This window comes from Eublepharis macularius, chromosome 9 (assembly GCF_028583425.1).
Source record: "Eublepharis macularius isolate TG4126 chromosome 9, MPM_Emac_v1.0, whole genome shotgun sequence".
Lineage (NCBI taxonomy): Eukaryota > Metazoa > Chordata > Lepidosauria > Squamata > Eublepharidae > Eublepharis > Eublepharis macularius.
The window spans coordinates 106,869,628-106,891,345 of record NC_072798.1 but is presented as its reverse complement, the minus strand read 5'-3'; the positions used below and the strand labels follow the sequence as shown (position 1 = coordinate 106,891,345).

Sequence of the window (21,718 nt, the reverse complement as noted above, 5' to 3'; positions counted from 1 at the left end):
CCCCAGGCAAGATGTAGCGGCAGGTATATCTGTCCTGAAGAGTCTTTTCAATTGAAGAGCATCGCACCCTTCTCCAGGCTAAGTTATCTCGCTTATCTCCAATGTGGGACTGCACAGAAGCCACAATGACAAAAACGAGGTTGTACTTACCCATAACTTTTATTTATCAAGTGTTCTTCTGTGCAGACACACATCCCTCCTTCCGACCCCACCATGACTCCTTCTTCCCCAGCAGCAATCTTTAGAAGTGAGGGAGAGAGCTGCTAGCCTGCCCTTTTATAAGCATGCTGGGGCGGGGTGCTCAAAAAGGATGGGTGAGTGTCTTGAGCTTCTAGGAGCTATGGAACGACCTGCACGTGCCCAATTCCCATACGTGCCTGCACAGAAGACATCTCAATGAATACGGGTACATGCAGCCAGAATACTGAAGAAAATGGTTCTCTGCCAGCTCATATTTATGCTCTGTAAGTCAGAAAACAAGTCTCAACAGTTTGTACATTTTTGCAACCTATTTGCTAGGCTTATTCTGTAATCCTGTGCAGTTGCTTATAATAGTTAGTCTGTGCCCTTAAACTAATGAAGTAACCATGGTAACCATCTTCCCTATACGTGGTGCTATTATGGGTTGGCTTCCCGCACAGGGCCAGGGCTCTCACATGCTCAGCAGCTGACTCAGTTTCCCCTGCCTTTAGCAGCCAACTGTCTTCATAAGAAATTAGCTTGAGTGTTTCGCACACAGGTTCCCATTTGATTAGTAGTTTGGGCTTTTACATTTTCTGCCTGATACGCTTGAAGCTTACAGAATTGTAAATATATCTCTTGTTCATTTCATAGTTAACGAGTTTCACCTTACAAATACTGCTAATGCTTTGGCACCAAGAAACTCCTATTAAATTTCTGCAATCAAGAACAAGAACTGGCTATTTATAGATTACCACAAGCCAACTTTTCAGCAAGAATTTTAGTGGGCATACCCTTCACTTTCATAAATGGTGTTTAAGGGCATAAATGGTGTCTCCTTAAATAAACGGTACACAGACACATCCAAGGGTAGATTTGCAGGATTAGAGGATTATTCAAGGACAGGCTGGGATATGCAAGAAAATATTGGATAGAAGTACATGAATGCAAAAGATATTAAAATTTAAGTTTGTGATGAATCTTAAAAATATGTTATTAAATATTTTACTAAGTAATATTACAAAAATGCAGAGTGAAGTATTTAAGCACACGGAGGTGGCAGCCAGAGTCGTATTTGCAACAAAGTGGAAGGCAGAACGATGCCCAGATCTGAAGGAATATGGAATGATACGCTACACGAATATGCGTTCGTGGCAAAATTAGCATCTTATTATGTACACACAATAGGCCAGTTTCAGAATTTCAAGAAAAATAGAATGTATATAGCTGAAAATTAAGAATAATTAAGAACAGATCGTTCATGTTCAATCTGGTGGGATATGAAAAGGTGGGGGAAGAGCACGTCGCTGAATGTTAATAGGGAGGTATAATTGTGACAGAAGGCACAAAATGGAAGTCCTCGACTCAGACCTTCAGAGGACGTTTATCTTAAATTCATTATCAAAATATACAGTGGGTCAGTTCAGACAATAAACGCAGCAAATTGGTTTTCAAAACGTGCACCACAAAACTTAACTTTGGTTAGCATATCTCAAGCCATGATATGTTGCTGGTTTATTAACCAAAGTTAGTCTTAACTATGGTTTTGCATGAGGTGCCGACGCACTGTCGTGGCTTAGTCCTTCAGCCAAATCCCTCTTGCTTTCAGCTGCTCTTGCCTCTGAGCCGTCCTGGCAATAAGATGGCTGTCTTAAGGAAAGTAGCCCAGCCACAAATAGAACTGGAAATGAAGTCCAAAGTACATGGCTGTAAGGTGAAAATACCGCACTATTAACAACAACGTAATAATTATATAAATAACATTGTGAAATAACAAATCGTCGAAATCCACAGGTTCCCCTCCTCAATAAAATATCGAGTGTAGAAATTCCACATATTCTGTTAGGAGAACCGTAAGGCCGTAACAAATCCAGTTCTTGAAGATTACGACGTGTACTAGTATCAAAGAGAACATTTACAAAATGATTTACCGTTGGTACATGACACCAAAGAAGATTGCGCTAGGGAATTTGAACACTTCTAATAAGTGCTGGAAATGCAAAAAACATGAGGGTTCCCTCTATCATATGTGGTGGACGTGTGAGGTAGCCAGGCAGTACTGGGGGGAAATAATAAGAGTAATAAGCGAGATTTTACAATTTCAAATTAATAAGAGCCCAGAACTCCTGCTACTAAACTTGGGAATGGAGGGAATTCCATCCCATCACAGGACGTTGTTATTTTATATGACAGCAGCAGCTAGACTTTTGTATGCGCAAAAATGGAAAGTACAAGAAGTGCCAACTATTGAAGACTGGATCTACAAATTGCTGTATATGGCAGAAATGGACAAAATGACAAGAAAACTGAGAAACCTTGACCCAGGACAGTTTAACACAGACTGGGAGAAGCTGAAACAATATCTGGTGAAGAAATGGGAGGTGGGAGGTGAACTGTGGCAGTTTGAGAACTATTGAAATATAATAAAATGCAGGGGGGGTGACTTTACCGGGGGGGAGAATAGGAAAACGTGAATTTCTAAGCAGCTAGGTTACTAGATTGACATATACAGAACAATAAATAGAATATTGATAGAAAATATTTAACTATAAGGGTTAATTATAAGGATTGACTAACTAATAACATTTTCTTTCTGGTAAGATTTGTATAATGTACCAAACTGAATATGTTAACTGAAGATATATATGAGTCAAATTGATTAATATCATATGATGACAGATATATAGATCTACGAAGGGAAACAGAAATATTAATGAAACCAAATATAACTAAAATACAATTAATATAATTAAAATAGAAAGAAGAAGATAGAATGAGTAATATATACAGAGTATAAGTCAAAATGGCTGATTTACATGAATGTATGGTTCATATGGTTTATGATCTATGGAAATAAGTGAAATGGGAATGATGAAAAATGGGATAAATTGTTTATCTAATAAGGAAAAAGGGACGCATAGTTAGGGTACAGAGTATTAAAAATAGTTAAAGAAGTATTGCTTAGAATAAAGGGAGAATATACATTTGTTAGAGGAGATTAAAAGGAGTAAGGGAAAAGGGACAAAGGGTTGGAAAACTGTTGGAAGTCAATAAAAAGGGGGGGGAAAGGGAGGGGGTTAGAAACTAGGAATGGGGAGAATCGACTGTAATGTGAAATAAAACTGATCCTAACCCAATAAAATTTTTTCAAAAAAACAAAAAAACAAATCCAGTTCTGATGGGTTGTGTCAGCTCCATTCTCGTTTCGAGTCGATCTTCATCAGAGTTCCTCTTATCTACAAATAAAACACGCTGCCAAAAAACAATCCCGCAACTATGAAGCTTATAATATATAATAGCAAAAAATAATACTGGCCTACCTTACAGTGTTGTTCAAAGTTAGCCCTGCACAATGGCCCATGAGCATAATTAACCTGCCATATAAATGCAGAGTTTAGTGTTTAGAAGATTGTCTGTTTTCACCTTTCCTTTGTACCCTGCCAGGTGTTTAGCATCACCTGTCATGCCCAGCAACACCCTGCTGTTATGATTGTAGTCTAATGCTTGATGTTATGGTCATGGTTGAATGCTGAGGCATTCTTTGACTGGACTGCAAATGTTACTTGCCTTGCCTTTCGGACCAGTGATGTGAAACTATGCAAGGGAGGCGTTTGTTCCTGCTGTTCTCTGTATGCTGCTCTGAACTGCACCAGAAACCACGGCCTTGAAAATCCCATACATCAGTGCTGCTGTTTTCCCCACTTAGATGCTTTCCCGCTGAGCTTAGCTGACCGTTAGACTTGGGGGGCAGGGGGATTTTAGAATTTGCCCGGGCTTTGGAAGTCTATATATGTTTGATGCTGACAGGAAAACATTATTCCTGGCAAAGACAGAGTAAGCTTGTGTGGCACTCGCAGCTTTTCAATAATGTTCTTTTACTGCCTGCAGTGACGTCTTCTGAGACTTGCTTGGCGGATCCTTACATGCCCTTGCTCAGTCTGATGCTTGCACAGACCATATGTACTCTTTTTATTTTTGCTTATTAAACTTCCTTATATTTTGAATGCTCAGAACCTGATCTCTGTGAACACACCATGCTTGTTTCATTCCATTTTTCAAGGAGGAGTAAAGGGAAAGGGTAGCAAGTGGATTCTCTGTCCTTAAGACAAGGGTGAGATAGATCGCCCCCACGTTAGCTAGTACAAGTGAAGTTGGAGACCTGGCAACTAGGCGGTGCCTTTAAATGGCAACTCAGATACAGAATGCTAGTTGTAAAAATGCATCTAGTAGAAGATTGTTGTTGGTGGCAGCAGTTACTACCAAGAGAGAAGTTGGTACCCGCTGTGAGGGAAAGGGTTGCCTCTCCAGGCAGAAATCCAGAACAGCTGCAGAACTTTCAGAGCTTCCAAACCAAAGAGGAAAGAGAGCCTGCAAACTCCATTTCCTCACATATGTGCATTGCACTATTTTGTACTTACAGTCTTTTTGGAGGCAAGACAAAAATGAGATGTTGATTTCTTTAAATGTAGAAAAATGCTCAGAGAGCTAAGAAAAAAGTAGACGACTGTGTGGGTCTTATTTTTTTAATGAACTGATTCACTTCATCCTTTCTCAGTAAATTCATACTTTATTGTGTATCATTTCTCTTGGATGCCCTGGCAACACAAAAGGGAGTCGCATCCCCTTTGTGAGGGATTGTAACACACATGTGTTTGCAGCTTGGGTCATGCCTGTTTAATGAGAGACGGCGGAGATGTGTGGGTGACTGCATTTGATAAGAGAAGTGGCTGGTGTATATTTTTGTACTTGCATAGCTTACAGGCACATACTGGCCAAAAAGAAGCTGGGATGCTGTTGATTTTCACAGTGGTAAGCCAAACGCAGAATCTGTGCAGTTGAGTTTCTGCCTCCATCCATCTGTGTTTAGCTGGAACTGTACACCATGCACAGCATCAATGTGCACTTTTATTAGTTATTTACGTGGGTACTGTCAATGCGCTATAAAAAAAACTAAGGGCAGGCTCCTGCCCAAAGGCATTTACACTCTACATTTTGTCATTGGGGAAATGTCAGAGGAAAAGGGAGGGAGGGAGGGAGTTTCACGGCTTAGCCATCGGCATCAGGATCCAAACCTGTAATTGGAACGTATGAGAATCTGGAAGTGAGCAGAAGCTGAAACTGTCAGGGCAGCAGGTGCTGTTCTCTTCTCTTCAGCAGGAGCTCCCCGCCCCCCGCCCTGTAGTGATGGTTTAATCCTGCCTGCCAAGAGCAGAAGCAGATGGTGCACGGCCCAATGCCCTTCTGCGCCTGAAGAGGGGAAGCAGCAGGGCTTCAGCACACCTGGTCCCAGGTAGCCTCCCCAAGCTGCACACATGGTAGTCACGGATCACTGTCATTGAGGGGGTATTTCTATACATGTTGGATTGCAGCCTTGAAGATCCACTTCACATTAGGAAGAAGATGAACATTTTGTGGTGTATACAGGTGAGCTTTCCCAGGCATCAGCCTTGTTCGCCATAGATGTACCAAGCCCGTGCCACAGTAAAGTAGTTCAAAGCTGCCCCAGCATGGATGCTGCGAGAGCCACAGGCGACTGGGAAGGCTGGCTAGCCTGCAGAGGGGCAGGAGGGTCTCTTGCAGCATAGACTGCCCTGCCCTCGGCCTGGCTTCTCCTGGGCGGCCTGTGGCCTGCTTTCCCAAACTCTGGTTGTGCGCAGAACAACAGCAGAGCAGGCTAGAGTGGGGCTGCCACTGTAGCAAAATGCAGCCACGGGTGGTGCAAACTCAGGTTTGAGGTCTACTTGCCAAGACAACTGGCTAGCCTTTAACCAGTTTGTCCCCAGGAGGCTGTTCGTTCTCTTCCTCTCTCTTCAGCTTCTTCACCTGTACAGTTTGTGCAAATTATTTTTTATTTCTGTATTAGGAAATGTATAAAGCAAATCTTAGTAGATAATTTTTCTTTTTTGGTAGTAGAAGAAACTAGAGTTGTGACATTTTGTTTCACTCACTTGTCTTACGCTAAAACTGTACTTCCATTTTAGAAATATTTGTCCCAGTCTATCCATTAGCACCTATTTTGAACTTTTTTTCTTTTAAAAATGCTAATTTACTGTTTCTTCCCTCTGCCTTTGTTCTTCTCTCCTTGCAACTATTGTTCTAGACAAAAGAATGGGATTAATGGGTCACAGTCAGACCTTATACTGCCTCTTCAAAGCTGTCCTGTTTTTCTTAATTTAATTTAATTTAATTTAATTTATTATATTTATATTCCGCCCTCCCTGCTTTCGCAGGCTCAGGGCGGATAACAAATACAAACATGTTTAAAAACATTTAAAAACATTAAATAATACATTTAAAAACATTTAAAAACATTAAATATAACAATTCATGCTGCCCAGTGGTTCATACATGCCTCTGTGTTTGCATAGGGGTGATGGTTTAACCCCCCCTTCACGGGGGGGGGGCGGGCACTGCCCGGCGTTAGCCATATGCCTGGCGGAATAGCTCTGTCTTACAGGCCCGGCGAAATGCAAGCAAATCTTGCCGGGCCCTTGTCTCGCAAGACAGAGCATTCCACCAGGTCGGGGCCAGGACTGAAAAGGCCCTGGCCCTGGTCGACGCCAGGCGGGCCTCCCTAGGGCCAGGGACACTTGTGGCTGTTGCATAAGAACGAAGCGTCAGCTCTGCGCCCTGTTTATATTCTAGCCATATACTGGTTAAGGGCTACAAATGTGTCCACTGTGACAAGTGGATCAGACAAGTTTGCGTTCCAAAATTGGAATACAGGAATTCATTTGAAACCGTTACAAGAGGGTGCCTTTGCTTCCACTGTTGTTTATTTGTTTAACCCCAGAACAGTGTTTTCCAGGCTCTGATCAGTGGATGCGTGGAAGCCTCCCAGGGGTTCCCCAGTGAGTCATGGCAGGCAGGCATTCTGAAAGGCACCTCAAATTGCATCATCTTGTGGCACACGCACACGCACACACACGCACACACACACACCCCAGCTGCTAGAGAACATGGGATGTATTCTTAGGTGCAGCCTCAGTTCTAGCAGCGGGATGCTGAAGCCCACAGGAAATGGTGGCAGCATCTAGAACTAGAATGAGGGGGACTGTGAAGACCACGTGTCCTGTGCGTGGCTCACAGTGCTTATTTCAGTACGAAGGAAGGCAGCACAAGCCCATTCCCCCCGCTGGGCAGGGCTGTCTTGTCTCCACCAGATGAGACATGCCCTCCTCTCCTCCTGCTCCTTCACCTCCAACCTTATTTGGTGACGCGATTTGCCAACCAATGGCGACGGGAAGAGAATCGCCTGCTCCCTCCTTTCTCCAGTCCGGTGCTTTGCACCTCAGCATACCAGGGCCAGACTAGGTTTGTATCTGAAGGTGCCTTGTTAATTTCAGTCTTAAATTTACAAAAGAGTACGGTGCAAAATAGCGGCACAGCAGCATAGATATCGTCTGTGCTTTGCAGCTACCCATCCTAAAGGAGCGTTGTGCATTACACGGAAACAGCAACGACAACTTCCTGCACGTACAAATTCCCTCTGAAACCACTGAGCAGGTGACTTGTAGATCTCCCCTGCAGAGCTCCAACATGTGCTAAAGTCGTAGATCATACAGTGTGTGTGTGTGTGCATGCATGTATCCATATGAACATACATAAAGAGGACCGAGCATTGCCAATAGGAAGGGTGAAGCAGCCCTTTAAGTGGTACCAATCACTAACTGTTTTGTTTAATTCCAGTTTTACATTTTGGGGGTTCTGTTTTGATTTTCTGTTTCTGTTACTTGACTCTTCATTTTCATTGCATTTAATTGAGTATGTTTTTATGCCACCCTTCCTCCAAAGAACTCAGGGTGGCACCTGTCATTCTCCCCTCCTCCTCCTCCTCTTTATCTTTCAACAACTCTGGGAGACAGACCACTAGCCCAAGGCCATCAAGAGAGCTTCCACAGGAGGGTGAGGACTTGAACCCGGGTCTCCCAGATCCTAGTCCAACATGCTAAGGGCTGTACTGAGCACCGTTACCTTTTAGACATCATTCTTCCCAGCCACCCACCCCCGCAACCCAGTGACATATGCAAGGGATTGGCCTCGTGTTCTTGGAAATGGGCAAAGCCATCTACTGCATTATCTTTGGGAAATGAGAGGCCCAGATGTGCCACTATGATTTGACCCATTCTAACCATTCCCGAAGGAAGAATAGCCAAGGAAAGAGTGGCTGGTATCCTGCCACAGTTTGTGCAGAACTATTCCCCCAGCTTAAGGGAAATAATAATAACATTTGATTTATATACCGCCCTTCAGGACGACGCCCAAGAATCTCTGACCTCCCTCTAAAGCATTGTATCAGCTCTGCATCACATTTTCTGCTTGTATTCAATCTCTGCCGTCTATACCCTAATGTACTGCCTGTTTGAATGTCCCAGCCGTTGATCGTGTTGATTTTCACTGTGGGGTCTACCTTGAGTTTCGGTGAGAAAGGTGGATTATAAATAGCAGTAACAATAACTGTGCTTGTGGCCTTCCCAGACAGCAACAAGCTATTTGTTACCTTTTTATGTACAGGTAAGTGTTCAGACTTGGGCTGATGTGATGAATATTAGAATGGGAAGATTTTCTTCTCGTTAGACGGGATTTCTAAGAGGCAATTCACAGCATTCCCCCCTCCCCCTCCCGTGTTTCCACATCTGCAGCTTATATTCTTAATTGTCTGAACAGGCGCTATTCTCTTAACATGGGAGGGAAAGAGCAGCTGAAATCAGGCCATAAAAATGTGTTAGGGAAGCCCTTACTAATGGCGCTTACTTGCCCAAGTGGGCTCTGGTATGTGCCCAGATTTCCTCTGCCTGCAGGGGCTTGCCCATGAAGAGGGCAGAGCACCAGTGCGCAATGCCTGCCGGGCTGCGTCTCTGCTATTTTCTAAATAAATAACCTTAAAAGGCAGGAGAAGCCTGCACCTGCGTGCTATTTTTCTGACCCTGCCCCTAGAATTACAAAATTATCAATTTGCTCTCCGGTGAAGATCGAAAAGAAAACAGCAGCATCTGTTCACACCGTTTTCCACCTCCTTCTTAAAGGGCAGCAGCCTGAGGAAGACACTGCTAAATCGCTATTTCAAAGGTGACCATGGAGGCAGCGTCAGTGGCCCTCTGTCCGGCAGCTACAGCAAAACGGCACAAGGAGGAGGTAAATCAAACCACAAATGAATTGAGTGCGACTGCCCTTTCTGGTAAGGACAGGGTAGGGGGGCATCTCTTTCGGCCAGGGGGAGGAGCAGTTGGACTAGCCAGATTCGAGCAAATCCAAGCCTTACGGGCTCGCCCCTTGAAGTCCCTGAGGCAGAGCTCAGTCCTGTGTGTGGGCTCCCAAGTAAGTCCCCAAATATTTATTTATTTATCCGCCCTGAGCCTGCGAAAGCAGGGAGGGCGGAATATAAGTATAATAAATTAAATTTAAATTAAATTAAATTAAATTATATTATGTCATTTATAGTCTGCCTTTCTCACTGAGACTCAAGGCGGATTACACAGTGTGAGATTAGTACAATTAGTATCAAGGACATTTCCATAAACAATGCCACAGGGTAAATATAAAGAAGTTTACAAAGACAGAGCATTAGCAAGGATCCAATACAGAGTAGAAGAAATGCTGAAACAGAACATAATCAACTCTAGGACTAACATTTGACAACATGAAGCCCAGTAGTGTATATTTAAAGCAGCAGATAGTATGTGAGGCACCACAGTGGTGTGAGGTCTATGGTCTCTAACTCATTAGTGAAGCATCTGAGACCCCATCCCTACAATACAGCCCTCCTATCTGACTAAAAAGCCTTTTTGAATAATTCAGTTTTGCATCATTTGCAGAGTGGGGGCGCTCCTGACCTCCTCAGGCAGGCCATTCCACAGGGTAGGGGCCACCACAGAGAAAGCCCGTGTATGGGCTGCTGTTGATTGCGCCCATGTGCAGGCTGGCACCTGCAAGAGACCCTGTTCAGAAGAGCGAAGCTGCCGTGGAAGGTCATAGGGAGGGAGGCGGTCCCATAGTTATGTCAGGCCAAGGCCATGAAGAGCTTTGTATGTAATAACCGATACCTTGAACTGAGTACAGTAACTGACAGGTAGCCAATGGAGTGACTGTAGGATGGGAGTGAAGTTCAAGCTCCTGCTTGCTCCTGATAATAGTCAAGCCGCAGCATTTTGCAAGTTACTCAGCTAGCCTATTTGTAAGTAAGTAGGTAGAGGATGGAGAATTGATTTGGCAGGAATATACCCAGTGCCAGCTGACCTGAAAGTCTTGCCAAGGCTGTCTGTGGTTTCACTAAAAGAATTTAAAAATTAATGTACGCTTAAGTGGGCACCGAAGTAACTTTGCATAGGACTGCACTGTAAATATATTTGTTAACAATATGCTAGTAAATGATATAAATAACAACAACATTTGATTTATATACTGTCCTTCGGGACAACTTATTGCCACACTCAGAGCGGTTTACAGAGTGTGTTATTATTATCCTCACGACAATCACCCTGTGAGGTAGGTGGGGCTGAGAGAGCTCTGAGAGAGCTGTGACTGACCCAAGGTCGCCCAGCTGGCTTCAAGCGGAGGAGTGGGGAATCAAACCCGGCTCTCCAGATTAGATTCCTGCTGCTCCTAACCATTGCACCAAACTGGCTCTCATATATATCTGTGGAACAAAATACGACACAAAGACAAACCTTGTTTTGGTGACCAGTTAGCACGTTTGCATATTCTTCTTCGTGATATCTGCAATCACAAGCGTGGATTCTGCCCGGCACAGAAAACAAGTCCAGAAAGTTCTAGAACTCCTGCCAAAGGAGTTGTTGCTCAGATTCCCTCCCTGGGGGGAAGAGAATGCCCCTCTGCATGTGCCTTGAGGGGGGATGGGAACGGGCCTTTTCCCTCAGCCCTGTTTTGATCTCTCCTCAGCTGAGTGGATCTGGGATGGTGCTCTAGGGGCTTCCTTCTCTTGTCAGGTGCTGCTGCAGTTCTGAGGCTACGGAGATGGGGGGGGGGACATCAATATTTTTAAATAAACAGTCATGAGAATTTCACCTATTTACTCATCAGTGCCTGTGCCCCTTCCTGTCCCCCCAAATACAAAGAACATGTCTCTTCCATGACCCCTTGGCAGACTCATGGAAAGCTCTTGGTCTCCGGCAGCCCCAGCCTCTGCGCTGATATGTTCAGGAGGAGGTTGTGAGGTCCACTCCAGCTCCCATTTATGAATCTCTTTTCCTTGGTCGGAGGAGAGGCCCAGATGCTCCTGCCCCTTGACTTTCATTCGGCTATGTGTGTGCTGCGATTTTTCGTGGCGTTTTATCACGCGTGCCCTTTCAAGTTTGTATGTGAAGCCACAAGGACTAGAAACCTTGGGTCAAATGCAGCAGAGCTTAAGTTCTCACTGATTTTTATTAGGACTTGGCGACAGCCACGTTCTATCTCGTTGGGCCTGCTTTCTTTTTTAATGAAGAGTGAGATCCCCAGGAGCCGAATTCTGACCCAGTACCCAGTTTGCTTGGGTATTGTCATGACATTCACAGGGAGCCCTGGCTTCACCCCTTACATCAGAGCTTTGAAGGCTCACACTTCAGGCTTGCCGGTGGGAGAGCTTGGACTCCTGGCTGCCTGTGTCGCATCGACTATTAGCGCCTGCTGGCTGCTAACACTGTTGCCAACAGAGCTGGATAAGGATAGCCTTGGCCTAATCCAGACCGTTCTTAAGGTTAAACTTAAGAAGTGGCATATCAAGATCAGTCTTGTCCAGAGTTCTTTGCACGAATGCCAGGACGGAGTCAGCAGGTATGAATTGTATGAATCTTCTCAGCGTGTAGCGAGGCTGTATTTTCAGGATCACTTAAGGCTGTTTGTTGAAACTCTGACACGTACCTGAGTGTGCACTCTTGCTTTGAAAATGTCACACACGGTGGTGGAGCCTGGGGGTTCTAGCAAAATTAAAACAGCAGGCCATGCAGTCCTGAAGTCTCCTCGGGGTAGGATTCTTTGCAAATGTTTAATGGTACTGTTGTTGTTCATTTACTTTGTATGTTTTTGAGTTTACCCTGGCTCACGTTTGGTTTTCTGCTTATATGTTAAAAGTAATACTCTTTTTTATTAGTATAGCCACATATGTGGTTGCCAGATTGTGAGACGGGGAAAAAAATCAAGAAATGGTTCATAAGTACGGGCGAGTTTATTTCACAATCAATTTTCCTTTTTTTAAAAAAAAAAAAGAAAGAAAAATCTAATTGTTGACTTGCATTTATTCCAGGCAGCTTTTCAGGACAAGATTCAGATAAGTCCGGGGCATCGATGCACGATATCCAGTGCCTTCTGGATAAAGAAGGCGCATCGGAACTTGTCACAGATGTCATCGTTAGTACCAAAAATGACAGGATATTCTCAGAAGCCATCTTGCTTGGCATTGCTTTGCTGGAAGGTGGAAACACGCAGATTCAGGTATTTATTTGGTGCTGCTTTATTGTTTTTGTCTGTCTAGCTGAATATTGAAATCCTTCATACATATGAAGCATCCTCAGGGTTTGTATGAAACATGTACACATGGGGGTATTTTCTGCTGTGGCATGAGCTCAGAGTTCCCTCGCTGTTGCTCGAAACCAACAGATGTATTTGCCTTCAAATCCCACGCGGACATCTTTTCCCTCCTTGCCACTGCCCGCCATACTTAAGTAGGTACCATGGCAGCTTGTTCTACTAAATGTTTGGAGCCATAGTATTATTTTTTAAAGATCTATTTTCTTAAACTTGAAACACTGCTGTAGTAAGGGGAGGGGTGGAGGTTGGTTTGATGTCACAGGGAACAGCCAGCACGTAGCTGGCCTCTACTTTCCTGTGAGGAAATTTTAAAGTGTTTTAAATCTTTGCTATGATGGAGAGGGCAGAGAAAAGGATCCCCCCCCCCTATTATGCTAGAGACACCTAAAAAAGCTGACTGGAAATAAGTTCAAGACTGACAAATAGAAGCATTTCTTCAAATAATATACTATAAATTAATTTATTGGATATTCCATGGTGTGGTGACAGTTACTGGCTTACAAGGCTTTTAAAATGTATTTCGGAAAACAAACAACCCCCAAAGAGGCAAAGCCATCAAAGAGGTGTTCCAAAAGAAGTTCAGCCCCAAAGGATATTCTTTGGTGGTGGGAAAAAAAGACTTGCTGTGGTGCTCACCCACGTTTTGCAAACCATTTCTCAAAAGACTTCTAGTTTTGGGGGGAGGGGGATGTGCCAAGCGCTGCTCACTTTCCTTGTGGTTTTTTTTAAAAGACTGAATAAGTTAATGCAAGGCAGCTGCATCCACAGGTCAGCCATGAGGGTCAAGTCAGTGAACAGAGGCAGCCATCTTCGTAAGGCCAGATGCCGGCAGACCAGCAGCAGGAGGAAGCCATGATGAACTTCTAAAGTTGCCTGCTTGGCCGCTGCTAATAAACAAATGCTAGCCTAGATAAGCCTTGGTCCGATGCAGAAAGGCATTTCTTAGGTTCTCAGTGCCATTAACAGTATTTATATATTTCTAGAAATGACCAGGTGAGCCTGATCACATCAGAGCTAAGCAGGGTCACCCTTGGTTAGTAATTGGATGGGAGACCTTCAACCAAAGACCAAGATTGCAGAGGCAGGCAATGGCAAACCACTTCTGTTAGTCTCTTGCCTTGAAAAACCCCAGCAGGGGTCACCGTCAGTCAGCTGTGACTTGATGGTGCCTTCCCCCACCAGGAATGACCAGTTTGTCAGACTTGCAGTTCTGAGTTCCATGCGTATTCCTTAGTCTGTGTTGCAGGATACACGTCCTCGTCTGCTAAAACTTACATTTATGCAAAGGCCCGTTGAAAATCACTAGTCTTGTGCAAACCATAGTTTTAATGGAGCAGAAAGCGTATTCTTTCTAGCATGCACCAAACTCGCTCATAAGGACTCCAAGCCCTAGTCACCAGCGGCGAGTAAAGTTTCCTTCTGGTGACCCTGACTAGCATTCTGGAGAGTCAGCACAGTGCCATGTAGTCTGTGATGTTTGCAAGGCTGCAGTGTGTTATTTGCGTGTTTAGTGTTATGCTAGATTCGGTTGTCCCTTTGTTAATGTAGTGGTATGCAACTTTTGTTCCAGTATTCCTTTTATCAGCAACTGAATGAGCAAAAAAAGTCTGAGAAGTTTTTTAAAGTCTTGTATGATAGAATGAAAACAGCCCAGCAGGAAATCCGATCAACGGTAACTGTGAACACTGTTGATATGGGAACCAAAAAGAAGGACGAGGACAATGACTTGCCTGTCTCACTCCCCAAAAAGAGAGGTAAAGAGAAGAAGGGGCTGTGCTGCGCCTGCCGCACTCGTTTCACGGCCTTGTGGCGGGTGGGGGGAGAATCAAAGGTAAGCAGCCCCTTCTCAGTTTGGTGGGTCTGTAGTGGTTTTTCTCATCCGCTCATTAAAATGTCTGTCTGTCTAAACCCTTTATATGCCACCCTGTTATCAGGCAGGGCCTTTTCTGTCCTGGTGCCCCAGTTGTTCCCCAGCTGCTGGCCTGGGGCTCAGCCTGCTGAGTTCTTGGGACCAGATGAAGATACCTGCGGCCTCCCAGGCCTCCTGCTTTCCAGAACTGCTGGCTGGTTTTCTCTCTGCTTTGTTTGCACCACTCTCTACTTACCTGTAGCTCATAACGTCTGTTATTTTAAACTGCCACTACCTTGCGCTGTTTTAAGTACTGCTTCTTCTGGATCTATAGTTCTTTGCTGTCACGATGTTTAACTTTTCTCCTTGTCCAGACTATTTAACAAACGTTTATTTTCATTGTGTTCTGTTGTTTTATGCTGGATCCATTGTGAGCCACCCTGGGGAAACCTCTTGGTTGAGGGGTGAGGTAAAAATGTTTACATTCATAATATTGCTGAACTTGTTGCACCCCTGTTTGGCTGGTTGTTTGCGTAACAGGGACTGAAGATCTTAACTGGCTTAACTGCGCCTTCCCCCGTCCTCTTCACCCCATGAGGAGTGGCTTGCCCAGGCCGGGCCTCAGATGCTGCATTACTATGGACTGCCGGTGAAGGATCGCAGGGCTGATTGGCCATTTCCACACACGTTGAATAATGCACTTTCAGTGCACTTTCGCAATCCTTTGGAAGTGGATTTTTTGTTCCACACGTGGAAAATCAGTTTCAAATGTTCACTAAAGAGTATTGAAAGTGGATTATCCAACGTGTGTGGAAGCAGCCAGTGTTTCCTCGTCATGAAACAGAAGTATCTGGGTCCAGAATACAGCCATGTCTGGGTGGGAGGACTGGGCCAGACATGTAGCGCTTTCCATCCTTTTTTTTCAATGTGAAGGGTGGGGGGGGGTTCTTTTTTTCTAACTATGAGGGGGGGGTATGTGGTTATGCAGTCTCAAGGGGTACAGCCCAGAAACGGTTTTACTGCAAGATGACCTCTCTCATGTTATGCAGAGCATCACGCATATTGATGGTGCAGTATTAAGCATTAGAAATAATGATACTGAAATCAGTTTGTCTAGGCCTAGCTTTAGAATATTTCAAGAAAGTGTTCAGGCTGTGGCAGATTTCTAGAAGGGGAGAAAGTTCCAGAATTCTGGACTAACCGTGCAAAATGTGCCTCTGTGTTTCGGCTGTCCTGAACAGTCACGCTGGTAACCAGTTGGTCACCGTTAGAAATCCTGATTTTGGCAGGGGGGGCGGGGGGGAGCAATCTCTGTGCATCTGGAGTATGTGTGAGTTCAAGCCATTAAAGCTTTTCTGGACCGCCTGCTCCCAAAGCTTGATCCACATTCAGACTTGACACGCTCACTTCACCTTCTAACTGAGCAAAGACAACGTCTGCCTGTCTGTCTGCCTGAGTCTCCCTAAATACCGTCTAGGCAGTATTAGCAAGATCTCAGCAGTTTGGGGCCAGATTTCCAAAATGCTTCGTCATCTCCTTTATCCTCACAATTGAGTGACGGGTCTCCTAGCTTGGACAATATTTAGTTATACCTGTTCCTCCTCCTCTTCCCTTCCTCCATTTACATTTGACGTGTCTCCTTTCTGCCCCTCAGTAAGAGACTCAAATCTTCATTTGAAAGAAGGGATGAAGGGGCAACTGACAGAAGCGTCGACGGCAACCTCCAAGGCTTACTGTGTGTACCGCAGAGAAATGGACCCCGAAATAGACCTGATGAGTTCAGGTACAGACACAACGAACGCAGAAGAAAAGTCTTCTGAGGAAATCACTATGAATCCTGCCATTGTGATCATGCAGCCAATCCTGAGGTTCCTTCAGTTGCTGTGTGAGAATCACAATCGGGAGCTGCAGGTATGCTCTGACTTTTTTACTCCTAATCCTGTAACCAGAATAGCACCCCAGAAGGATTAAAAGTAGGAAAAATAGCTGAATTTCTTTCTGCAAGCAGGTCCTAAAACTCATGAGCGATTTGAAGGGGTAGAACTACCTAGCATTCAGCAGGTATCCCCTTGCTTAGTTCTTGAATACCAAATCGTTTTTGAATACAAGCATGTCAGTAGACTACCCTATATAACAGATGTATGAACATAATCTTCTGAGCTTAGGTGGGTGGCAGCTAGGGTTACCAGTCTCCCAGTGGGCGTGGAGGATCCCCCGCTCCCACCCTCTGCCTCCTCCACTCACCTGACCAGTGGGGGGAAGACGTGGGAACGGGCCTCCCAGGTGTGGTCCCCGGGCGGCACAGCAATGTCACTTCCTGGGAGTGATGTCATCAAGTGACCCTGAGAGCGCTTTGCAGTGGGACAATTTGGCCCCCAGACAGGCCCAATTCAGCCTGTTTGGGGCCCCAATTGGCCCACTGTGAAGCACTCCTCCCGCTCCCGCATGATGACATCACTTCCCAGAAGTGACATCACGAAGCGTGTGCGTGAGGCGTGATGACAAGGTCAGTGCCATTCCCTCCCCTCCCTCCCACTGCCGGGAGAGTACAGGGACCTGCTGGTGACCTAATGAAACCCCAAGAGAGGGCTTCCTTCGCTATGGCACCAGAATTGTGGAACTCTCTTCCCTGGGATATTTGTCTGACCCTTTCAGTCACCAGATGAAGATTTTTGTTTCATCTGGCAGTTCCTCCGTGATCTCTTCTTCCAGCCATATGTTTTATTGTTTATCGGTTTTTATATCTGTATTTTAGTTTGGCTTTCAATTGGCTTTATGAGTTGTTTTTATAATGTCCTGGTTTTTTGTTGTTAGCCTCTGTGGTGGCCCCTGATTGAGCAGGGGGTTGGGATATCCCTTCTGTAAATAAATATGAACCTGCCTCCTGGGAGCCAGAGCAGCGGGGGGCCCAGCTCAGCCCCCTCTGCTCTGGCAGGCTTCACTCTCCAAGGACTCTGGCGGTGGCCCTTCCCAACCCTGGCTGGAGGTACCGGTGAACTGGATCTGGCTCAGCACCAGTCCAAGGAATTTGCTCATCCCAGGCAAAGTACACCCATCTGCACCCCAGTTGTCACTGGCTGGACTTGCCCTGGACCCAGCTGATGGCAGTGCTGGCCTGAGAAGTTGTGCGAGCCAGTGCTCCTGCTGCCAGTGGCCCGTGGTGAGCTGCAGCACCCTCCTTGTTGTGCTGCCCAAGCAGTCGCCTGCTTAGTTTGGCTGGAGAACTAGGCCTGACGAGGCTCCCTCTGTGTGCTCTGCCGCTGGACTCAGGCTCAAAAATTGCCTGGATGCTAAGCTCCAAATTCCGTCAAGCAGATGTTCAGAGCCAGCCCAAGTAACAAACTTGCTCCGTTTCTGTGGAAGCCTTCACCTGCGGGCAGAAGGCAAGGGCAGGGGGAGCCAGGTGGATCTCTCTGGGGAGGGGGGGCAGCGTTTCAGTGCCATGACCAAGAAGGCCCTTCCTTAGGTTGCTATCCATACGCAATAGCCTCAGATGGCAGAGGCACCTGAAGATGGCTGGAGTGGACGGGAGGTTCATACCTGGCTCCCAGCCCTCGACGGGGCACTGTTGAAACCTTTGCCGATGGTGCGGAGCCTGAGTGTGACCTTGGGTGCCACACTTTCAGTGGAGGCCCAGGTCGCGACCGTTGCCAGGTCTGCCTTTTTCCATCTTCGACAGGCCAGGCAACTGGCGCCCTGTCTTTCGCCCCGGGACCTGGCCACAGTAATCCATGCAACGGTCACCTCCAGGCTAGTCTACTGCAACTCACTCTACGCTGGGCTGCCCTTGGGCCTGACCCGGAAGCTGCAGCTGGTCCAGAATGCAGCGGCACGCGTCCTTACCGGGACGCCAATCCAAGCGCACATTCATTCTGTGCTGTGCCAGCTGCACTGGCTCCCAGTGGAGTTCCGGATCCGGTTCAAGGTGTTAACCTTGGAGTTTAAAGCCCTTCATGGACTGGGACCTGCATACCTGCGGGACCGCCTCTCCCATTACATCCCCTGCAGGGTGTTGCGCTCTGCAGACAAGCAACTCCTGGTGGTCCCTGGCCCGAAGGACATCCGTCTGGCCTCAACCAGGGCCAGGGCTTTTTCTGCCCTGGCCCCGTCCTGGTGGAACGCTCTCCAGCTGGAGATCCGGGCCCTGCAGGACCTGTTACAGTTTCGCAGGGCCTGTAAAACGGAGATGTTCTGCTGGGCCTTTGGCTGAATGCCAGTGGGTGTCCTCCTTCCATCTAAGACCCCCACTTCTTCTAGGGCCACCTGCTATGCCCGTATACGGACCCCCAGTATTTGTCTAAATAGCCTGCTCCTGGAGTATTTTAATAACTTTTAAAAAATTATTATTGATTTTATGGTTTTGTGACTTTTAATGTATTTTTGAATGTTGTTAGATGCCCTGAGCCCATCTGTGTGGAGGGTGGGGTATAAATCAAATCAAATCAATAAATAATACAGGAGAAGGGAGTCCTTGAGAGCTGCCAGCATCTGCTCGTTGGCATGGCAGCAAGGTGACTTAAGCTCAGCGGAACTTCCTCCCGTGCTTCCGCCCCGGCAGGGCTTCCCGAGGCCCTCCTCTCTGCGATCTCTCTGCCTGCCTCCTCTGGCTCTGCCTCCCGCCAGGAACCAGAACAGCCGGTCATCCTTGCGCTCTGCCCCACCCTCTTTAAAGGCAGAACGTCCCAGTCAGGGATGCTTTTGTTTTGTGAGAGCCCCGCCATCCTTTTGGTTGAGGGGGCAGCCCCACAGGAGGCCTATGTGCTTTGTTGCACTCCTGTGTGAAAGGGGGCTGGAGAAGGACGAGGGAGAAGTTTGTCTGCTCCAGTCCTCAGGGCGGAGGTGGCAAGCAGGTGGGAGGGGAGGGGAACACCACCCCTAGTTCACCTTACTTATTTATTTTCTAGTTTGCGTTTCTCCCCAGTGGGACAGAAAGCGGCATACATCCTTCTCCTCCTGGCATTTTATCCCCACATCAGCCCTGTAATGAGGTTACACTGGTAGCATGTGCCTGGCACAAGGCCACCCAGCAAGCTTCCATGGTAGAGCAGGGATTCAAGCCCAGGCCTCCCAGTCTGTCACTCTAACCACTACGCAATACCGCTGATACAGGATACAAGGTTATTTAAAAGTGAATGCAACAGTGAATGCAACGGTTGCAGCCAACTTTTTATTTTACTGCTGATAAAAGCCGTATCATCCAAGGATTAATTTACGAATGCAGTTAATGCAACATGTTAACACCGGAAGCAGTTTAAAAAAAAAAATTATACTTCACAGAAAGACGAATATTGAATATGAATGACTTAATATTATATTTTTGCCCTGGAAATTAGTTTGGAACAACAGCACAACAATGCAAAAGGGGCTGATTTTGTTTTTTAAGAGTTTTTTTCCCCAAACTAGCCTTTCAGAGTGTCATGATCTGGCTGCGCCAGGAAGGCCTCGCAAGGCCTCGGAAACCTGTTAGCTGTGGGAGTGGGCCTGCCTACAATTCCCAGGAGCCCCTGGGCCGTTTTGGCGCCCTTTTGGGCCAATCAGAACACAGGGGGCTGGTGCTTTATAAATCTGGGCGGGGGAAAGCCTGTGTTCTTCTTCCTCCCAGGGAGCAGCAGGCCAGAGGGGGTCCCTGCTAGGGGGAGAGGACCCCATCCAGGGAGGGTGAGAAGGCAGGTCCGGCAGACGGAGAAACAGGGAGCTCAGTCGCGCTGGGGCCTTTGGGTTATTTTGCTTTCACCCATCTATTGTTGCTAAGGCACCTTGCTTGCTTGCTTGTTTGATATTAACTGACCTCCTTGTAAATAAATACTTTTGTTTGTTGTTACTCTGCTGGGTCCTCACACCTGTTTATTGGCCAAGCTACGGAGGTCAGAAGGGTTGGGAGGGTGCTGTGGACCTTCCCAAGGGACCCTGAATCCCAGAGTGGTGGCAGTGTAAGGTGGCTCACCCCGCCTGAGGCATGACAGAGTATTAGTATTAGTATTTTGAGTAATAATATTAAATTAAGTCTTGAAACCCTTAATAGGAAAAAGGCAGACTGAAAATGACCTGATGAAAATAACTAAATAGAAGGCTCATTTCAAGCCTGACTTGAAAACATTTTGGGCCGTTTAGGCCTCGATTGGGGCCAAAAAGGCTACAATCGGGGCCAAAACAGTCCACATCAGGACAGTGCAGGGTGGGGGAAGCTCCCCCGCCTGGCACCAACCCGGTCATGGCCATTTTGGGCCATTTTTGACCTGTTTCAGCCAGGATCGGGGCTGAAACAGCCAGGATCGGGGCCAAAACGGCCTGGATTGGGTCGGTGCTGAGCAGGGGGAGCCTCCCCCGCCTGGCACCGATCTAGTCCTGGCCTTTGTCCCTGATCCTGGCCGAAACGGGTCAAAAATGGCCATTTTGGGCTCATTTCGGCCTGGATTGGGGCCAAAGGGGTCTGGATCGGGTTGGTGCTGGGCAGGGGAAGCGTCCCCTGCCCAGCACCGTCCCAGTCCCGGCATTTTAGGCCCCGTTTCGGGCTTAAATGTGCCCAAGATGGCACATTTTGGGTACAAAATGTGGCATATGTTAATAAGTGTGGGTGTGGCACATGTTAATGAGTTATGCTAATGAGTTCCTGCAGTTCTTTTTCTACGAAATGACCCCTGATTAAATAAATAATATGATGCCTGTGTAAGAATGACAGCATTTCTCCATCTGTGCAGAACTTTTTAAGAAATCAGAACAACAAAACCAACTACAACCTGGTCTGCGAGACCCTTCAGTTTCTGGATTGCATCTGCGGCAGCACGACAGGCGGGCTCGGACTTCTGGGTCTGTACATCAACGAGAAGAACGTCACTCTGGTGAACCAAACGCTGGAAAGCTTGACTGAATATTGCCAGGGCCCGTGCCATGAAAACCAGGTAACTTGAACCGCCAGCGAGTGATTGTACTTAAATGTGCTGCTCACAGATTTTTAAAGCTCCAAAAATTAGTAATGTATAAAATTACCAGACATCTTTATTTATAGTTTAAGAGGCTGAAAATGGTATTGAAAACTTGGGCTTCCAAGAAGCTGGCATTTTTTAAAACATAGAATCATAGGGTTGGAAGGGACCTCTAGGGTCATCCAGTCCAATCCCCTGCACAATGCAGGAAATTCGCAACTACCCCCCCCCAACTGCCCCA

The 21,718-nt window shown here is 46.4% G+C and overlaps 1 protein-coding gene across 1 annotated transcript in view; it reads left to right on the top strand.

Annotated features, from left to right (window-relative positions):
- Positions 1-21,718, top strand: part of ITPR2 (inositol 1,4,5-trisphosphate receptor type 2) — a 304,126-nt gene that overhangs the window by 190,938 nt on the left and 91,470 nt on the right. The window contains exons 38-42 of the mRNA XM_054987843.1: positions 9,207-9,315; positions 12,422-12,609; positions 14,276-14,459; positions 16,209-16,465; positions 21,253-21,453. Of these exons, the coding sequence (XP_054843818.1) occupies positions 9,207-9,315; positions 12,422-12,609; positions 14,276-14,459; positions 16,209-16,465; positions 21,253-21,453 (939 nt within the window). The remainder of the gene's footprint in view (positions 1-9,206; positions 9,316-12,421; positions 12,610-14,275; positions 14,460-16,208; positions 16,466-21,252; positions 21,454-21,718) is intronic.